Source organism: Ostrinia nubilalis, chromosome 14 (genome assembly GCF_963855985.1).
Source record: "Ostrinia nubilalis chromosome 14, ilOstNubi1.1, whole genome shotgun sequence".
Classification (NCBI taxonomy): domain Eukaryota; kingdom Metazoa; phylum Arthropoda; class Insecta; order Lepidoptera; family Crambidae; genus Ostrinia; species Ostrinia nubilalis.
In genome coordinates, this window is record NC_087101.1 from 1,218,950 (window position 1) to 1,235,339 (window position 16,390).

Consider the following 16,390-nt stretch of genomic DNA (forward strand, 5'->3'; position numbering starts at 1 on the left):
AACGATCTCTTTGCAATTTAATTCGTTTATCCAGTTGAATTAATTAATTCAAATGTATTCATAATTGACATTTTAACTGGGGCGCTGCGCTCGCACAATCTCATGCAGAAATGTAAATAGGACAAGCTCGACAAATGATATGAGAAGTTGGAAAAATCTCCGTTTTACAGTTGTATTGTATTTCATCTTTATTGATGAGGGTTTTTATAAAATTGGGCAATAAATAGTTATCAACGTTTTTTGCTTGCGAATTGCTCCAACATTTTATTGCGGGTTATTTCAATTTCAATCAATCTGGCATAGTGGTTCACGCTCTGCAAAATTGTTATAGTAAAAAACACCATCACACAAACTAAAGTAATTTAAAATCCCAACAAAATCTTTTCGTAGAGTATAATACACTCGGCATCAAATAAATCGCACCTCCCGCAAAAAGCACTTTTCAAAAGTATGCATCCTCACTTCCCACCAACATTGGTACCATTTGAAAGCCTAGTTCTAAGCTTAATTTCATTAAAGGAAAGGCTTTTACCCCAAAAATGTGTCTTTAGAAGGATCCAGAGTCACTTCTTCAAAAAATAGGTAGTTATGCTTGAGCCAACTTTTATGGCTATAAAACTGTTAAGTTGGGATTAATCGCTATCCATCTGTTAAAGAAGACACGTGAGGTCATTATTTGGTTTTATAACCATAAAAATTGGTCTAATTGATCCCACAGGTGAGCCCAAAGTGAGGTCATTTTTCAAGTCACATTTATGGTATATGTTAATCATTTATTAAGAAATTAAATATGTTTTTCTTTAAGGATATTTATTGGGCTTTCAAATAACACCAATATTGTTGGGGCACCATGATTATGTCAGAAGAAAATCTTTAAAGTTCGCGTCGCGGAAGGTGCGATTTATTTGACGTTGAGTATATGTATTTCTCAAGCATACCATTATACCTATTGAGGTTTTTATGTGTAAATAAAAGTCTCATACGAGACTATAGATACTTAGCGTTAGGCCTAACATTTTTTCAAACAATCTAGCCTTGATAAGTGTCTTATTTATTATTTACTAGAAAAAAACACTAATGAATACGCATACGCTAATGACAACGGAAAACAATCGTGACAATAGCATTAGCCCTACACAAATAAGATGCCAATTATCGATACCGCCATTATCTAATAGCAGGTCGCATCACTAGCGTTACTTTCGCGCGAACGCTTCAGTCTCGCAAACCGTGCTGCTCAACAAACAGCAACGACGGAAAATAACCAGTCATCATTAAAATTAACTTAACATTCCACTGCATTAAAATTCGGTCGGCCATTACGTTATCTGAAGCCCTGCAAGGGTCAACAATAGGCCCGATAGTGTATATCATAGAAAAAAATCAAAATGTTTAAGTACACAGACGCGCGGAGCAAAAATCTCTATTAATAGAGTAGGGAATTTATTGCATTGGAGCTGAAAATTCACTATAGTGCGTATCGTTGGAGGAAAACGGTTTGGTGGTTAAATAAATAATAGTGAGAGTGAAGGGATTTGAGGATGGGGTGTGAGTTGACGAAGCTGGCAGCATCTGAAGTTCATAATGACCCCATAGACCGTCCGCCTCCGCCGGCGGACCCTCGGTCACCATTGACCACGAAGCAGCAGTACTGCATGCTGGCCTCTTGGAAAGGCATCTTCAGGCAGATCGAGACCACTGGCATCATTCTTTTTATCAAGTAAGTTTATTTATTTATTTAAAATCTTTACTTAAACACACACAAAAAAGCGGCACAGAAAGGCGAACTTAATAGCATGTGGCATTATCTACCAGCTAACCTTATATTAGGAAAAACAGAGAATTTGAGTAGGCGGTTTTAAATTCCACATTTTTAGTCTTCGTTCGGCTTCGTTCACCATCTCCAAGTGTCAAGTAGGCTATTCATTGCTTAAAGTCACGAGTAGCAATTTACCGAATTTCACCATCTCTGAATAATGCTAAACTACTTCATATTTTACTTGCTAAGAAGTGATAATCAGGAAGTAACTAATTGGAACTTTACTCGGAGATGGCGAAAGAGGCGCTTAAAATCTTTGCTTGGTCTTCACTGGTTGGGTTTATATTGACATATAAAGATCCTGTCTACACAGGTAGGTGTTTGTGAACGAAAGGTGTGAATAGACCCGTACTAGAGAAGTCTTAATAATAAATAAATAAAAAAAGAAATTATAAAATGAGCAGGTTAATTATAAATTAAACAATAAATCTAAAATTAATCATACCAGATAAAACACTAAAATGGCTGAACTTTAAGATGACATGCCATACACATGCTATACATGTTAAAAATACAAAAAATTTTGCATGGTAGCCAGTTAATTTAATCACTTAATTAAATGCCAAAACCTACCTACATGGAAGCGAACATGAACTCATTGTAAAATGTGTTATAACGTTAACGAAATTAAAGTCAATCCATAAATTACACCGGCATATGATGGCAGGATACACCGCAAGTAATTAACTAAAAGGTATAATACTTTGATGGTAATTAGTTAATCATTTGTAGACACTGTTTCTTTATTTAATATTATAACAATAGCTAAGGATTCTTTTGAACAACAGTGTGTTTTTAATTATATTAAGTACTTCGTACGCGTGGATCCCGTTTTACCCCCTTAAAGTGGAGTTTCGTAAAATCCTTTCTTAGCGGATGCCTACGTCATAACATCTACCTGCATGCCAAATTTCAGCCCGATCCGTCCAGTGGTTTGTTGGGCTGTGCGTTGATAGATCACTATGTCAGTCAGTCAGTCAGTCACCTTTGAGTTACATATATTTAGATATGGTAATACGCGCCAAAGTTGAGTTTGTTGGGGAGCACTAGATAAGAAAGTTAAGGGCTATACAAACGACAACACATCAACTAAACTTTACGGTGTATTATGTAGGTAGTGTAATAGGTACTATTTTCGTTGCAAAATTGCCTGAAAAAAATGATGAATCTGATGTACTCCCGACATTACGTTTTCATTTACTGAATAATCTGGTACCTAATGTTCAGACCCTTGCCATTTTTAGGCTTGTTTCCAAGTACATTTTCCTCCTCAAAAGGCTAACGCCCGTAATTCACAAACGATGCTTGCCTAAGTGAAGCAGCGAAACGAACGCACAGCGTTTAATAGAGCTCTGTGATTGTTCGTGTGTCACCCTGTGCGTACACTTGCACTGTGAGACCTCATAGTAATATTTGGGAATACGGCCGTAAGTTATATATTATACCTACTTCTCTTAGGCCTTGTACACAGAAATTAAGTTAGGTATTACTCATTGTGTGTGACGTTAATGTTTATACGATTTTTTATCAAAAGAGTATTATAGTCTATCCAATATAGCTTGATTAGAATGACAGCTGCCATCAAATGTAACGACATAACTTTGTAGTAGCGATCAATGAGAGCTAAATATTGGCGGACAAGAAATAATTCACGTCTGACCTACAAACAATATTTTCGACGACAGTGCTTCCAATAAAAATGTTAATTTCGTGTAAATGTAGCGTTAAATTACACCAATAAGTAGTAATTCGAAATTATAAAAATCAAGCTAGAGTATTAACGACGTCTCTACAAGGTTATCTCGAGTTACAAAAATGTTAGTGATGGGACATATCGACAAATGTCATATTAAATTAAAACTAATTTTTTAACATATTTAACAAATTTTTTTTCTAACTAATTTTTTAACATATTTAAGTCAAGTTATACGTTTATCTAAATATTCACTATTAAAAACCAAAAAACATTTCATTCTTAAATAATCAAACATTGGAAATCAATCACCGGTATTTTTTTGGGTATTCATAGCACCGTTGCTCTAGAAGAGATGCCCACCGCCCTCTAGCGAGAGGAAAAAACCACTGAAGAACACTGATGATAATGACTACGACTTAGGTTGTACACCCTTGACATGAATTTTAAATTTTACTGTCTTTAAATTTAAATTATAATTGTCATTTTTATGAATAAAGATATGAAGAAAAATTGGGTGCATTTTTTTATATCATTTTTTCGAAAACTTATCGATACATCTATGTGAACCATACGAAACATACCCAGCACTAGTCACATTGGTTTGATAGCTGTCATTCTAATCAAGCTATATTGGATAGACTATAGTTAATTTGTTAATGTCAGTTGTTTTGCGTACAATAGACAAATTAGAGTCACTACTGTTTACTCTAAATTGATAATCACAGAAAACGCAACACTAAACCTATTTTGTTTTTAATGATTGTCCGTTAAAAAAATGTCCTAGACCTCAGGCTATAAAACCTTTAAAATTGTTAGTCGAATATTAAATCTTTTTTTTTATCCACAACGAGGAAGCTCTTAGCCTGTATCTCACCTGATGGTAAGTTATGATCAGACCGAAGGTATTAGCAAGCCTCACCCGTAATCCTCAACCACGGAGGAACTAGCTTTCTTACTCTAACTGCCGGAACACAACAATCAAAAATGAAATCAAAAATATATTATTCAATTTTGACCACTAGTGGCACTTATGACCAACATTATCATTATTTCTCTATACAAGATCATAAAAATAGTTGCTTATCTATTTTCGTGATAGACTAATATTTAAACATAAATCTAATTTCAAACGAACGTTTCAATTATCCTAAAGATTTTCGCTGAAACTTCCGAACGAAGCTCAGTCATGAGCTGTCAAAATAAATCCATCATTTGAGGAAATATTTTAAACTTCAGAGAGAATCCGTTCATTGAGGAAGCGTTGGGCGAAGTATCGATAATATTCACTATAGAATTTGAATTTGAATTTTAGTCGATAATTTTATGTTGTATGAGACAATCGTGCGAGATAAAATAAGGTCGAATTCCTTTGAAAATCATTTTAAAGCAGTAAATCGTTGAAGTGTTAACATGAAGCATACCTACTAATATAAAATAATACAAGAATTGAATTGTCTGTAAGCAAATTATATTACTAGGTAGTTCAAAAAATTTAGAGATGTTTTGCTTGAATTATTAACTATCTTTAAATCGAATAAAATAGTTGTAAAAATGTTTTTTACATTTAGCTTTTCTGTGAGAGTTCGTGAAAACTAAAGGTGACCTTTAGTTTTCACGCTTAAAAAACATCGTTTCGTTTCTTCAATCTTCAAACAGTTGACAGAGATAATAGCGAATGATGCTTTAGACACGTTTATTAAAGTGTTTAATAAAGCAAGTGGGTCTAAGAGTCGCAATCTCGCAATTACTTCAAAAGAGAGTTTATTATTAAAGAATCACTCTACTAATAAATGAGAAAGTAACTTTGTCAGTCTGTTCCATTTTCACGCTGAACCATTTATGAATAATTATGTACATAATGTGGTAAAGTAGATTGGGATTTAAATAAGAACATAGGCTACTTTTCGAAGAAAAACCATAAAGGAATAAAATCAAGGATGTAGGAAATTCATCCATAGTAAAATTAGTAAGAATAAGAATAAGAAATTTATTTATAATGTTCATTACAATGTCAAATTTTCAAATACATTTTCTTATTAATAACTAGCTTTCCGCCCGCGGCTTCGCCCGCGTGGAATTTTGTCTGTCACAGAAAAACTTTATCGCGCGCGTCCCTGTTTCAAAAACCGGGATAAAAACTATCCTATGTTCTTTCCCGGGACTCAAACTATCTCTATGCCAAATTTCATCAAAATCGGTTGCGAGGTTTAAGCGGGAAAGCGTAACAGACAGACAGACAGACAGACAGAGTTACTTTCGCATTTATAATATTAGTTGGGATAGTCAAGTATCAATAAGAAAGAAATACAAATCATGTCCAAATAAATTAACAATACAAAATAGAACTAATTTCAATTAAATGTTACATATACATATAGCGGGTAAACAACAGTGTCAAACTGTCAATAATCATTAAATTCCAAACAGTTCGTCAATTTTATAGAAGGCCTACTCGATCAACCACTTTTTTAATTGAAATTTGAAAGAATGGTTTGTAATAGTTGATCATAGGATTCCCGATAAAATACTTTCAAAGACCGATCAAATAAAAAGAAATATCGATAAACTATTGATAAACGCTAACCTTAGCAGCCCTATCGCGATTTGGCAGTCAGTTCTGGTACTATCCACTCAACAAACCGTATACTTTATGGATGGATTAGAACAACAGAGTATTTTTACCGCGGAGATAGCGGTTATGGTCTGGGTGGGGTTTCATTGAAGCGTTTGTCTTGATAAGGACAATTGGGGATCTTGGTGCCTTTTCTTGGGATGCGAATTTCTGCACGCATGCTGATCTGTAAGCCTAGGATGCGCGGCGATAAGCGGTTATCACGCCTTTTTTCGATTTGCCTATACATTTTGACGTCGATAAAGTATATCACGGCGCACATTGCTAGCCCGGTCTCTCTAATCTCCGGCGTGCGTTTAAGTATAATCCGGGCAGCCCGCATGCAGACCAGTGGTGGAATTGTATAAAGCAATCGTATTCATTTGACAGTTCAAAACGTACGATAAGTTGGATCTCTCTCTCTTTTCACGTTTGGTAGCAGACTGTATCCATTAGCAGACTGCAACTAAACGCCCTTGGAGCTCAGAACTTTCGAAGTTCAATAAAAACTGTAAGCACATTATTAGGTATGTGCGCGCACACGGCGCGCTGTCATCCAGCGGGAGCGGGGCGCGGGGGCGGAGCATCGACCGCCGCACGCGCCGCGCCGCCCGTCGCCTCGGTCTATTCGCCGCCGCTCCGGCACCCGACCGCACGCGTCCACCTAATTCTTTATAATCACAATTTCATTGTTTAACAAGTACATAAATGTCATGTTTTAAAAGAGTACTTCGTATCATTTACTTCTCCCGAACATTTTGGCGCCCCCGGGTGGACGCGTGTCATCTCTCTTTCGCAAAACCGGTCGAGTCACGTCCACGCCACGCGGTCTCGGAACATCACGCCACGCCTGAAGAAGTTTCATCTCGCCACGCCGCAGCGAAATTCATCGGGCAAGCATCATCTATCGCACCTGCATCGAGATTTTACGAGAATCTGGCGCTCAAGACGAAGACACCGGTTGCCACGCCGCGCCGCCAACATTGAGGTCAAAGGTCACTGCGCAGCGTGCTTCAGCTTTCCAAGGGGAGTGCCGTGAGCTTACCTTATCATTTCCTTCTTTTTCCTTCTTGATTTGATAACGTAAAGGCAATAGCTCTTCATTTTAGTGTTTTTTCTTTGAAAATTCTTCGTACCTGTTGAACCATCGTAAATTTATTCATACATCGTCTTTTACGTCGTAAAGATATTAAAATATTTTGCATCATCGTACATTTTGCACCATCGTTAATATTGCATCCCTCTATTTTGTACCATCGTAACCGCTATCTGACTTCTTTGCTGGTTAACACTGCCACGTGTTTTCATTGCAGCGCCTTCTTACAGATAGCTACATCATTGTGTTAATAATTTGCATCTTTTTTACAGCATTACAGCATCATCTACGACATATTCCCCAACTTCTTAAATATTTTACCTAAAATTTGCGCTAATTACCTTCTTAATTTCAAGGCGTATTTATTCAAAGCCCTCAATTCTTGCCTACTTCTTTCTGCCACTCAAACTAAGTCATTCACAGTACATATTTTTGCCTTCGATTAAGTATTTGCATTACATTTTCCTATCAAATTAATTATAATTTCAGTCTGCACGATCAACCTTCTTCATATCTATTGCACCGCTTGCTTACGTTCACACTGCAAACATCTTTCTTCATACAATTCCAGTGAAAGTGGCCTTGGGATTGCGCCCAGGCCCGAGCGCATACGCGCCACGCGCCACGCGGCTGCCGCGTGCACCGAGCGCGCCCGGGCCTGCGGGACGCCGCGGTCTCGCGTGCCGTTCCTGCAAACCGGACCCGCTGCCGCGCGTCGCTGGCAGCTGGCCGCATCATTAGGAAAAATAAGGAGCGTAAGCCGTTCGCAATTTATTATTTGCAATTTAACTTCCTCAACATTTGACCGACTTCTTACATCTTTCATTTTGTTAATTCATTGACTATTATTTTGTGCAAAGTTCAAGTAATTTAATTTAAAATGTCGAATCCAGATTCTAAATCGACACTTTCTCCGCGGCCCGCTTCTCCGCGACCTATTTCATCTTTAGACGAACTATCAGAACTTAAGGTTAAACGCAGTTCCATTAAAGGTCAAATCACCAAGTTTCACAATAGTTTGAAAACATTAGATAAACTTCAATTAGCTTCAATTCAAGTCAATGAGTTAACGCTGAAGTTGGATAAATTTATGGGAATTTTAGACAAGTTTGAGATCATGCAATCTCGTATAGAAGTTCTGAATGGTGCCGATCTCGTGAATGAACTTGCTGAGAGGGACAGTATAGAAGAAAGTCTTCATCTTGTCATTGCCACAGCTCAAGATTTAATTGAAGCCTCGAAGCCTAAGGAAAGTTTTCATGATGCTGCTCAGGGTTCTCAAACTTGTACTCACAATCACAATTGTAAGAATTCAATGAGTTTTAAATTGCCTATGATTCAAATTCATAAATTTGATGGAGCCTATTTTAAGTGGTTTGAGTTTCGTGACACTTATGAATCTCTTATTCATAAAAATGAGAGTATTCAGCCCATTCATAAATTTCATTATCTTTGCTCCTATCTTGAAGGTGAGGCCGCGCGCGTAATTTCAAACTTAGAGGTGTCAGATCAAAACTATGCTCAAGCTTGGGAACTCTTGTGCGAGCGATATAACAATGAACGCCAATTAATTACTAACCATCTTAACAGTTTATTTAATATTGAACCTTTACAGCGAGAGTCTGATAAATCATTGAGATATCTCAGTGATCATGTCACCAAAAATTTACGAGCGTTAAAAACGCTCGGTCAACCCACCGACCAGTGGGACACGATCATCATTCATCTAGTAACAACAAAGTTAGATCAAATTTCGAGTATAAAATGGGAAGAATATCGAAACAATCTCAAGGCATTGCCTACATTAAATGATTTCAAGGCCTTTCTAAAGAGTCGTGCAGATGTTTTAGAAACATTATTTAGAGCCAAGAGAGATAGAAATTCGAAACCTCAGGTTAAGTGTGAAAGTAATACCAAATCTTTCGTAATTTCAGCTAACAGGGATGGTCAGCGGCCGTGCGTCGTGTGCCAGGGTAAACATCGCATATTCGACTGCAAGGTTTTCAACAGTCTGTCAACCGATGAGAAATGGGCCCAAACTGCAAAACACAAGCTCTGCTACAACTGTTTGCGTCCTGATCACGATGCGGCGCACTGCCGACTGGGAGGTTGTCGCGTATGTAAGAGACGACACAATACAATTTTACACAAACACACCACAACAAACCCCACGCATTCAGGGACTAATCATGTGAAAAGCACACCATTAGTAAATACCTCTATACAATCTTCGTCAAATAAAGAGTCCTCAGTTACTGAGAATTGTGAGCAACTAGCCTCCACTTCTTCTAGCGTCATGTCAGCTCTTTTATCTTCAGAGATATTATTATCGACTGCCTTAATTGAAATTTTTAATCCGCAAAGCAACAAGGTAGAAACAGTTCGCGCACTTTTGGATAGTGGAAGTCAGTCTTCTTTTATAACAAATAGATTAAAATCACGTCTTCAACTGACTTCTCAATCATCTAATACTACTAATGTACTTGGCATTGGGGATACATCCGTTAATATCGTTCCAGAACGCTGCTCTGCGGTCATACGATCTAGGCAGGGTACATTCGTTCGCAATCTTGATTTCTTAGTACTTCCTCATATAACTGAAAAACTTCCTAAAAAACGCATCTTAATTGATCATCTTAATGTACCATCATATATTGAATTAGCAGATCCTTCCTTTTACAAGCCATCGTCTATAGATGTCCTTTTGGGGGCTGATGTCTTTTGGGAACTCATAGGTTCAGAACAGCGCCCTCTAGGGGATAACTTACCCTTCTTACATAATTCACAGTTGGGCTGGTTGATAGCAGGCCCCATCTGTAACCAGAGATCAAAACCCACTGAAACTACTTCTTGTAATTTTGTTATTAATGAAAATGAATTAGAATCGCAACTAACTAAGTTCTGGGAGTATGAAGACTTTCCAACTCACATTAAAGCAAAACCTTTTTTATCAGATAGTGAAAGGCATTTCACTGATAACACATTCCGATTAAATAATGGTAGGTTCTGTGTTAGGTTGCCACTTATAGACACTCCGGATTGCCTTGGCGATTCATACTTCCCAGCGAGGAAGCGATTTCTTAGTCTAGAAAAACGTCTTAATCAGAATCATAATTTGAAACAAATGTATTCTGCCTTCATACAAGAATATCTCGAATTAGGTCATCTTTCTGAGGCTATAGTCGAGAAGCCTCACGTCTCCTACTTTTTACCACACCATGCCGTGTTTAAAGATAGCAGCGAGTCGACAAAATTGCGTGTTGTCTTTGATGCATCGGCTCGCACATCTTCCGGCTTTTCAATAAACGACCTACAAATGGTAGGCCCAAACATTCAGGACTCTTTGTTCAACATCTTACTGCGCTTTCGTCATTATCAATTTGTCTTGTCAGGTGATATAGAAAAACAATATAGGCAAGTTGTAATGAATGAATTAGATCGTGATCTACAGTTAATTCTCTGGCGGGAAAACGAGTCCCTGCCTATTAAAACTCTCAGATTAAACACAGTAACATATGGATTCTCCAGTGCCAGCTTCCTTGCAGCCAGATGTTTGTGGCAACTTGGCGAAGAGACGGCCGACAACAACATCAAAACCATAATTCAAAATGATTTTTACTGTGACGACTTACTTACTGGGACTGATACAGAGAGTGATTTATTAATTATAAAAAACTCCGTATCAAAATCCTTAATGGCAGGTGGCTTCAATCTTAGAAAGTACAGATCTAATTCACAAGCAATAATTGAAACTGAAACGCAGAACATAGACAATAGTAACTTAACTTTGAGTCAATCACTTCATACATTGGGTTTAGTATGGAATCCAAGTCAAGACACACTTCATTTTGATATAGATGATAATAGCGCCTCGGACATTGTAACTAAACGCTCAATTCTATCCGCAACTTTTAAAATTTTCGATCCGTTAGGTCTTTTAACTTTGTGTACAGTAAAGCCCAAAATCTTGTTGCAAAAGCTTTGGGCACATAAATTAGATTGGGACGAGCCCGTTCCCATTGACATTCAACGTGCTTGGGCACACTTCATAGATAATTTAAAATGTTTGAAACATCTCATAGTGCCTAGGAATATTTTTCATGATAAAACTTCATACATTGAACTTCACAGTTTCAGTGATGCTTCTCAAGCAGCTTACGGCGCTTGTATCTACATCAAGTCCATCTCTTTATTTGGTAAACAAACCATAAATCTCCTTTGTGCCAAGTCACGTGTCGCCCCCACGAAGTCCACCACCATACCCCGCTTGGAGCTGTCAGCAGCGATGCTGGGAACGCGCCTCGCTGCAACGGTAAACTCAGCCTTTCGAAAGCCCATAGCTCGCTGTATTTATTGGAGTGATTCAAGTGTAGCCCTAGCGTGGATAAACACTTGTCCATCCAAACTAAAAACATACGTCGCAAATCGAGTTGCAATTATTCAAGAGCTTACTGACAGCTCTTCATGGCGTTATGTCCCCACAGCTCAGAACCCAGCTGATCTCGCATCACGAGGCACAGACCCGCAACACGTTCAATCGGAAAAATTATGGTGGCACGGGCCCACATTTTTGTTGCAGCCAGAGGAGAGCTGGCCCACTCTTAACAAAGACATAAAAATAAAGAACGTGCCTGAACTCAAGCAGATCTCATCACTTCATACATTAGACTCCGTCACTTCATCTGATTCCATTATAGATTTTGAAAAATACTCAAACTTCAATAAACTGAAACGTATTGTTGCGTATGTAAATCGTTTCATTAACGTTAGATGTAAAAGGCAAAACATAACAGGACCATTGAGTGTAAATGAGCTTGAAAATTCATTAACCATTTTAGTAAAACTTTCACAGCAGCAGTCATTTGCTAAAGAGTTAGATATATTGCATCATGATAAGAAATTAAGTCCTAAATCACATATGACTTCACTTGCACCATTTATTGACTCTCAGGGAATCCTGAGAGTAGGGGGCAGGCTAGGTAAATCTACATACGATTTCTCTAAACGACATCCTATACTTTTGTGCGCAAAACATCCACTTACAAAATTAATCTTCACACATGAACACTTACGTCTCTTACATGCGGGACCACAGCTTATGTTGGCATCGGTTCGCGAGCAGTTTTGGCCCATTGGTGGTAGGGACCTGGCGCGACGCACGGCTCGCAGATGTGTCACTTGCACTCGTCACTATGGTAAGACGATGACTAACATTATGGGCAACTTACCCTCCCCACGGGTAACCACTGATTTCCCATTTTCTTCTGTATCTGTTGATTTTGCTGGGCCTTTCCTCATAACTGATCGGCGGGGACGTGGGTGTAAAATTACAAAATGCTATTTGTGTCTTTTTATTTGTCTCAGATTTAAATGTGTACACTTAGAAGCTGTTAGTGAACTATCTAAAGAATCTTTTATATTGTCTCTACGCCGCTTCATTTCACGTAGGGGTAAGCCTAGAGAGATTTATTGTGACAATGGCAGGAACTTTGTCGCAGCTGCCAAGGAAATTAATGACTTTTTTAAGCACCATGCAGTCTCTTTACAAGAATTTGCATCTGATCATGATATTCAATTTAAATTTTCACCGGCTTACGCTCCTAATTTTAACGGCTATGTAGAGAGTGGCATTAAATCCGCAAAATTTCATATAAAGCGCATATTAGGGAACACACATATGACATTTGAAGAGTTATCGTCATTATTTTGTCAAATCGAGGCCATCCTCAACAGTCGTCCCATTTCCCCTCTCTCCTCATCTCCCAATGACTACGCAGCGCTCACACCAGGGCACTTTCTCCTTGGCAGGCCACTGATGTCGCTTCCGGCTCCGGACCTGCGAGACGTCAGCACGACAAGGCTGGACCGATTTCGACGAATTGAGCAAGTCAGACAGCACTTTTGGCAGCGTTGGCAAACTGAGTACATCACCGAACTACAGCAACGTTCAAAGTGGAGAGTACGTTGCAAGGACCTACAGCAGGGAGACCTCGTAATACTGAAGGAGGACAACCTTCCCCCACTATTGTGGCGCCTGGGACGAGTCACAACGCTACATCCAGGCTCAGATGGAGTGCCTCGCGTTGCTGACATCGCCACCTCAAGAGGAGTCGTCAGGCGCGCACTCAACCGCATCTGTCTGCTTCATGATGCCTCTCCTGAAAATCTTGAAAGCTAGCTTTCAAGGGGGGGCAGTATGTGCGCGCACACGGCGCGCTGTCATCCAGCGGGAGCGGGGCGCGGGGGCGGAGCATCGACCGCCGCACGCGCCGCGCCGCCCGTCGCCTCGGTCTATTCGCCGCCGCTCCGGCACCCGACCGCACGCGTCCACCTAATTCTTTATAATCACAATTTCATTGTTTAACAAGTACATAAATGTCATGTTTTAAAAGAGTACTTCGTATCATTTACTTCTCCCGAACAAGGTACTTTAACCAAAATCGAAAAAGTGCCGAAGACAAAAAAAAACAGTACAACAAGGCGTTTGACAGATTAAAACGTACGTTTTGAACTGTCAAATGAATACGATTGCTTTATACCTTGATTTTTTAGAATCCAGCAGAGATGTAAAGAAACACTTTCATACACAATTACACCATAATCACTTACGTGTTCATAATATCATACACATTATTTAACAAGCCTATGAAACCAACTTTATTTTCACGTTTATACAAGTTTGAAATCAATCTTTGAAACAAATTATTTTAGCAAAATATGTGGACGATGAAAATTTGTGAGACTTGTCAAATTGACTTGACGTTTAAAATCATGTGTTATCTCCATATTGTCTATGACTTGTTTCTGACACATCAGTGCTGTAACCTGTGAGTCATAAACAATAATCTGTAAATTTAATCGATATTATTTTAAGTATTCACTTATTCCGATTACTGATTAATTTTAAATAAAAAATATACGATACTTTGTTTAGTTTTCCAGCGATAACTTCGACAATATTGGAGATAACGTAAAATTATTTTTCTGCTTTTAGTGTATATTTTTCGGAGTCAGTTTATTTATTTATTTATTTTATTTATTTATTTATTTATTTAAGGACAACCAACAAAACATACACCATACATTCACAGTTTCCTTATAAATAAATTAAGCTAAGGTGTTGCCTTAATTAAAGGTTGCCACGACATGCACCGAATGTTGGATAACAATAACGTTGCCAAAGTGACAGAATGCAAAACAATAAATTATTAGCTAACCGTCGGAGTATACAATTCAGAAATTTGTTTTTTGAATTTACGTAGCGAAGATGACATATCAACGCTGGCCCCGGATGAACGTGACAGGTTGCTAAATTGTGACTGAATCCTGTTGATAGAGGAGAAATGACCCAGATTTGTCCTAAAACCATTTGCTTTAAACGGCAGATACCTGGACAACCGAGCTAGTTTGAAGGGAACATTGAATTTAATCTGTTTAACGAGATCAGGACAATCTATGTAACCATTTATTATTTTATATAGGAATAGACAATCTAATATTTTCCTGCGGTCTTCCAAGCTATTCAGTTTAAAATAATTTAGGCGTGTATTATAGCTAGGGAGCTGTTTAGCTAATTTATGTTGATATGACAAATGCCAAAGAAATCTCTTTTGTATTGATTCAACTCTGCGTTTATGTATTTCATAAAAAGGAGTCCAAACGACACTACCATATTCTAATCCCGACCGAACCAGTGAGTTGAAAACAGCAATTTTGCTAGATGCCTTTCTGAAATCCCGACAGTTTCTAAGTATGAAACCCAGCAACCTAAAGCCTCTTGTGACTATTTTATCGATATGCACATGAAAACGCAGTTTATTATCAATGTAGACTCCAAGGTCTCGAATGACATCAACTTCTCGTATCACTTGGTTGTCTATATTATAAGAATTAAAATATTGATTCTTATTACGCGAAAAATGTACAAAGTTGCATTTATCAGCATTTAATTTTATTTTATTAATATTACACCACCGCGCGAAGCGATTCAGGTCATCCTGGAGGAGGCGCCAGTCATTAACGTTCTCCAAGCGAACTGTAATTTTGAGATCGTCAGCATATAAATGTATTTGTGAGTTATGAAAGCATGAGTGAACGTCATTGATGAAAATGTTAAAAAATAAGGGACCTAAGTGGGAACCCTGGGGCACTCCTGATGATGCCAAAAACCTATCAGATGCGAATCCGTCGATCACAACTCTCGACAACCTGCCGACGAGGTAAGATGCACACCAGTTCAGCAAGTTTCCTGTGATACCAAAGTGATAAAGCTTGTTAACAAGGATTTGATGGTCCACCTTGTCGAACGCCTTGCTGAAATCCGTGTATATAACGTCAACAGGAGTGCCACGATCCACTGATTCAACCAACTCAGACATGAAACAGACTAAATTTGTTGAGGTTGATCTGGCTTTCATGAATCCATGTTGCTCAGGTATGAGAGCGTTTTTTACGTGCCAATATAAAATGGGATGAATCAAAACCTCAAAAACCTTTCCAAATACAGGCAAAATAGAAACAGGACGATAGTTTTTTACTGCTGACTTGTCACCCGATTTGTGTATAGGAATAACTAGCGCCTCCTTCCATGCAGATGGGAACTGGCCTGTTGAAACAGAAAAGTTAAAAATTATGCTTAGAGGTTCAGCTAAATATTCACTACAATGAGTAACAAATACAGGGGGTATACCATCTGACCCTGCTCCCTTATGTGGGTCAAGTCTTTTTAAAACCCTTTCAACGGCATCTTTCGAAAAAGATATACTATTTAAGCAATGTGAATCAGGATTGTCAGGGATAGTTGGTCGCAAAGTATCGAGCTTATCGTTATTTTCATATACATCGGAAAAACATGAAGCGAAAAATTCACATATATCTGATCTTTGAGTTGCAATTTGGTTACAATAGTGCATGCTCGAGGGATACGAACTGAGGCCATTACGTTTTTGTTTTAAAAAAGACCAGAACAGTTTAGGGTTTGCAGTTAAAGAGGACTCGATCGATGCAATGTATTTTTTATAATTCATACGTGTGAGTTGTGTACATCTCTTCTTAAGTAAACGATATGTTAAGTCATCTAGCGGGTTCATATATTTGGAAAAAAGCTTACGATATTTATTCTTTTCACGGAGAGCATTAATTAAACACTTACTGTACCACCTTGGGTAT

General features: G+C 38.2%; 1 protein-coding gene across 1 annotated transcript in view; it reads left to right on the forward strand.

Annotated features, from left to right (window-relative positions):
* Positions 1-1,198: 1,198 nt before the first annotated feature.
* LOC135077967 (neuroglobin-like) overlaps positions 1,199-16,390 on the forward strand; it is a 51,483-nt gene continuing 36,291 nt past the window's right edge. The window contains exon 1 of the mRNA XM_063972507.1: positions 1,199-1,720. Within this exon, the coding sequence (XP_063828577.1) occupies positions 1,542-1,720 (179 nt within the window). The 5' untranslated portion in view covers positions 1,199-1,541. The remainder of the gene's footprint in view (positions 1,721-16,390) is intronic.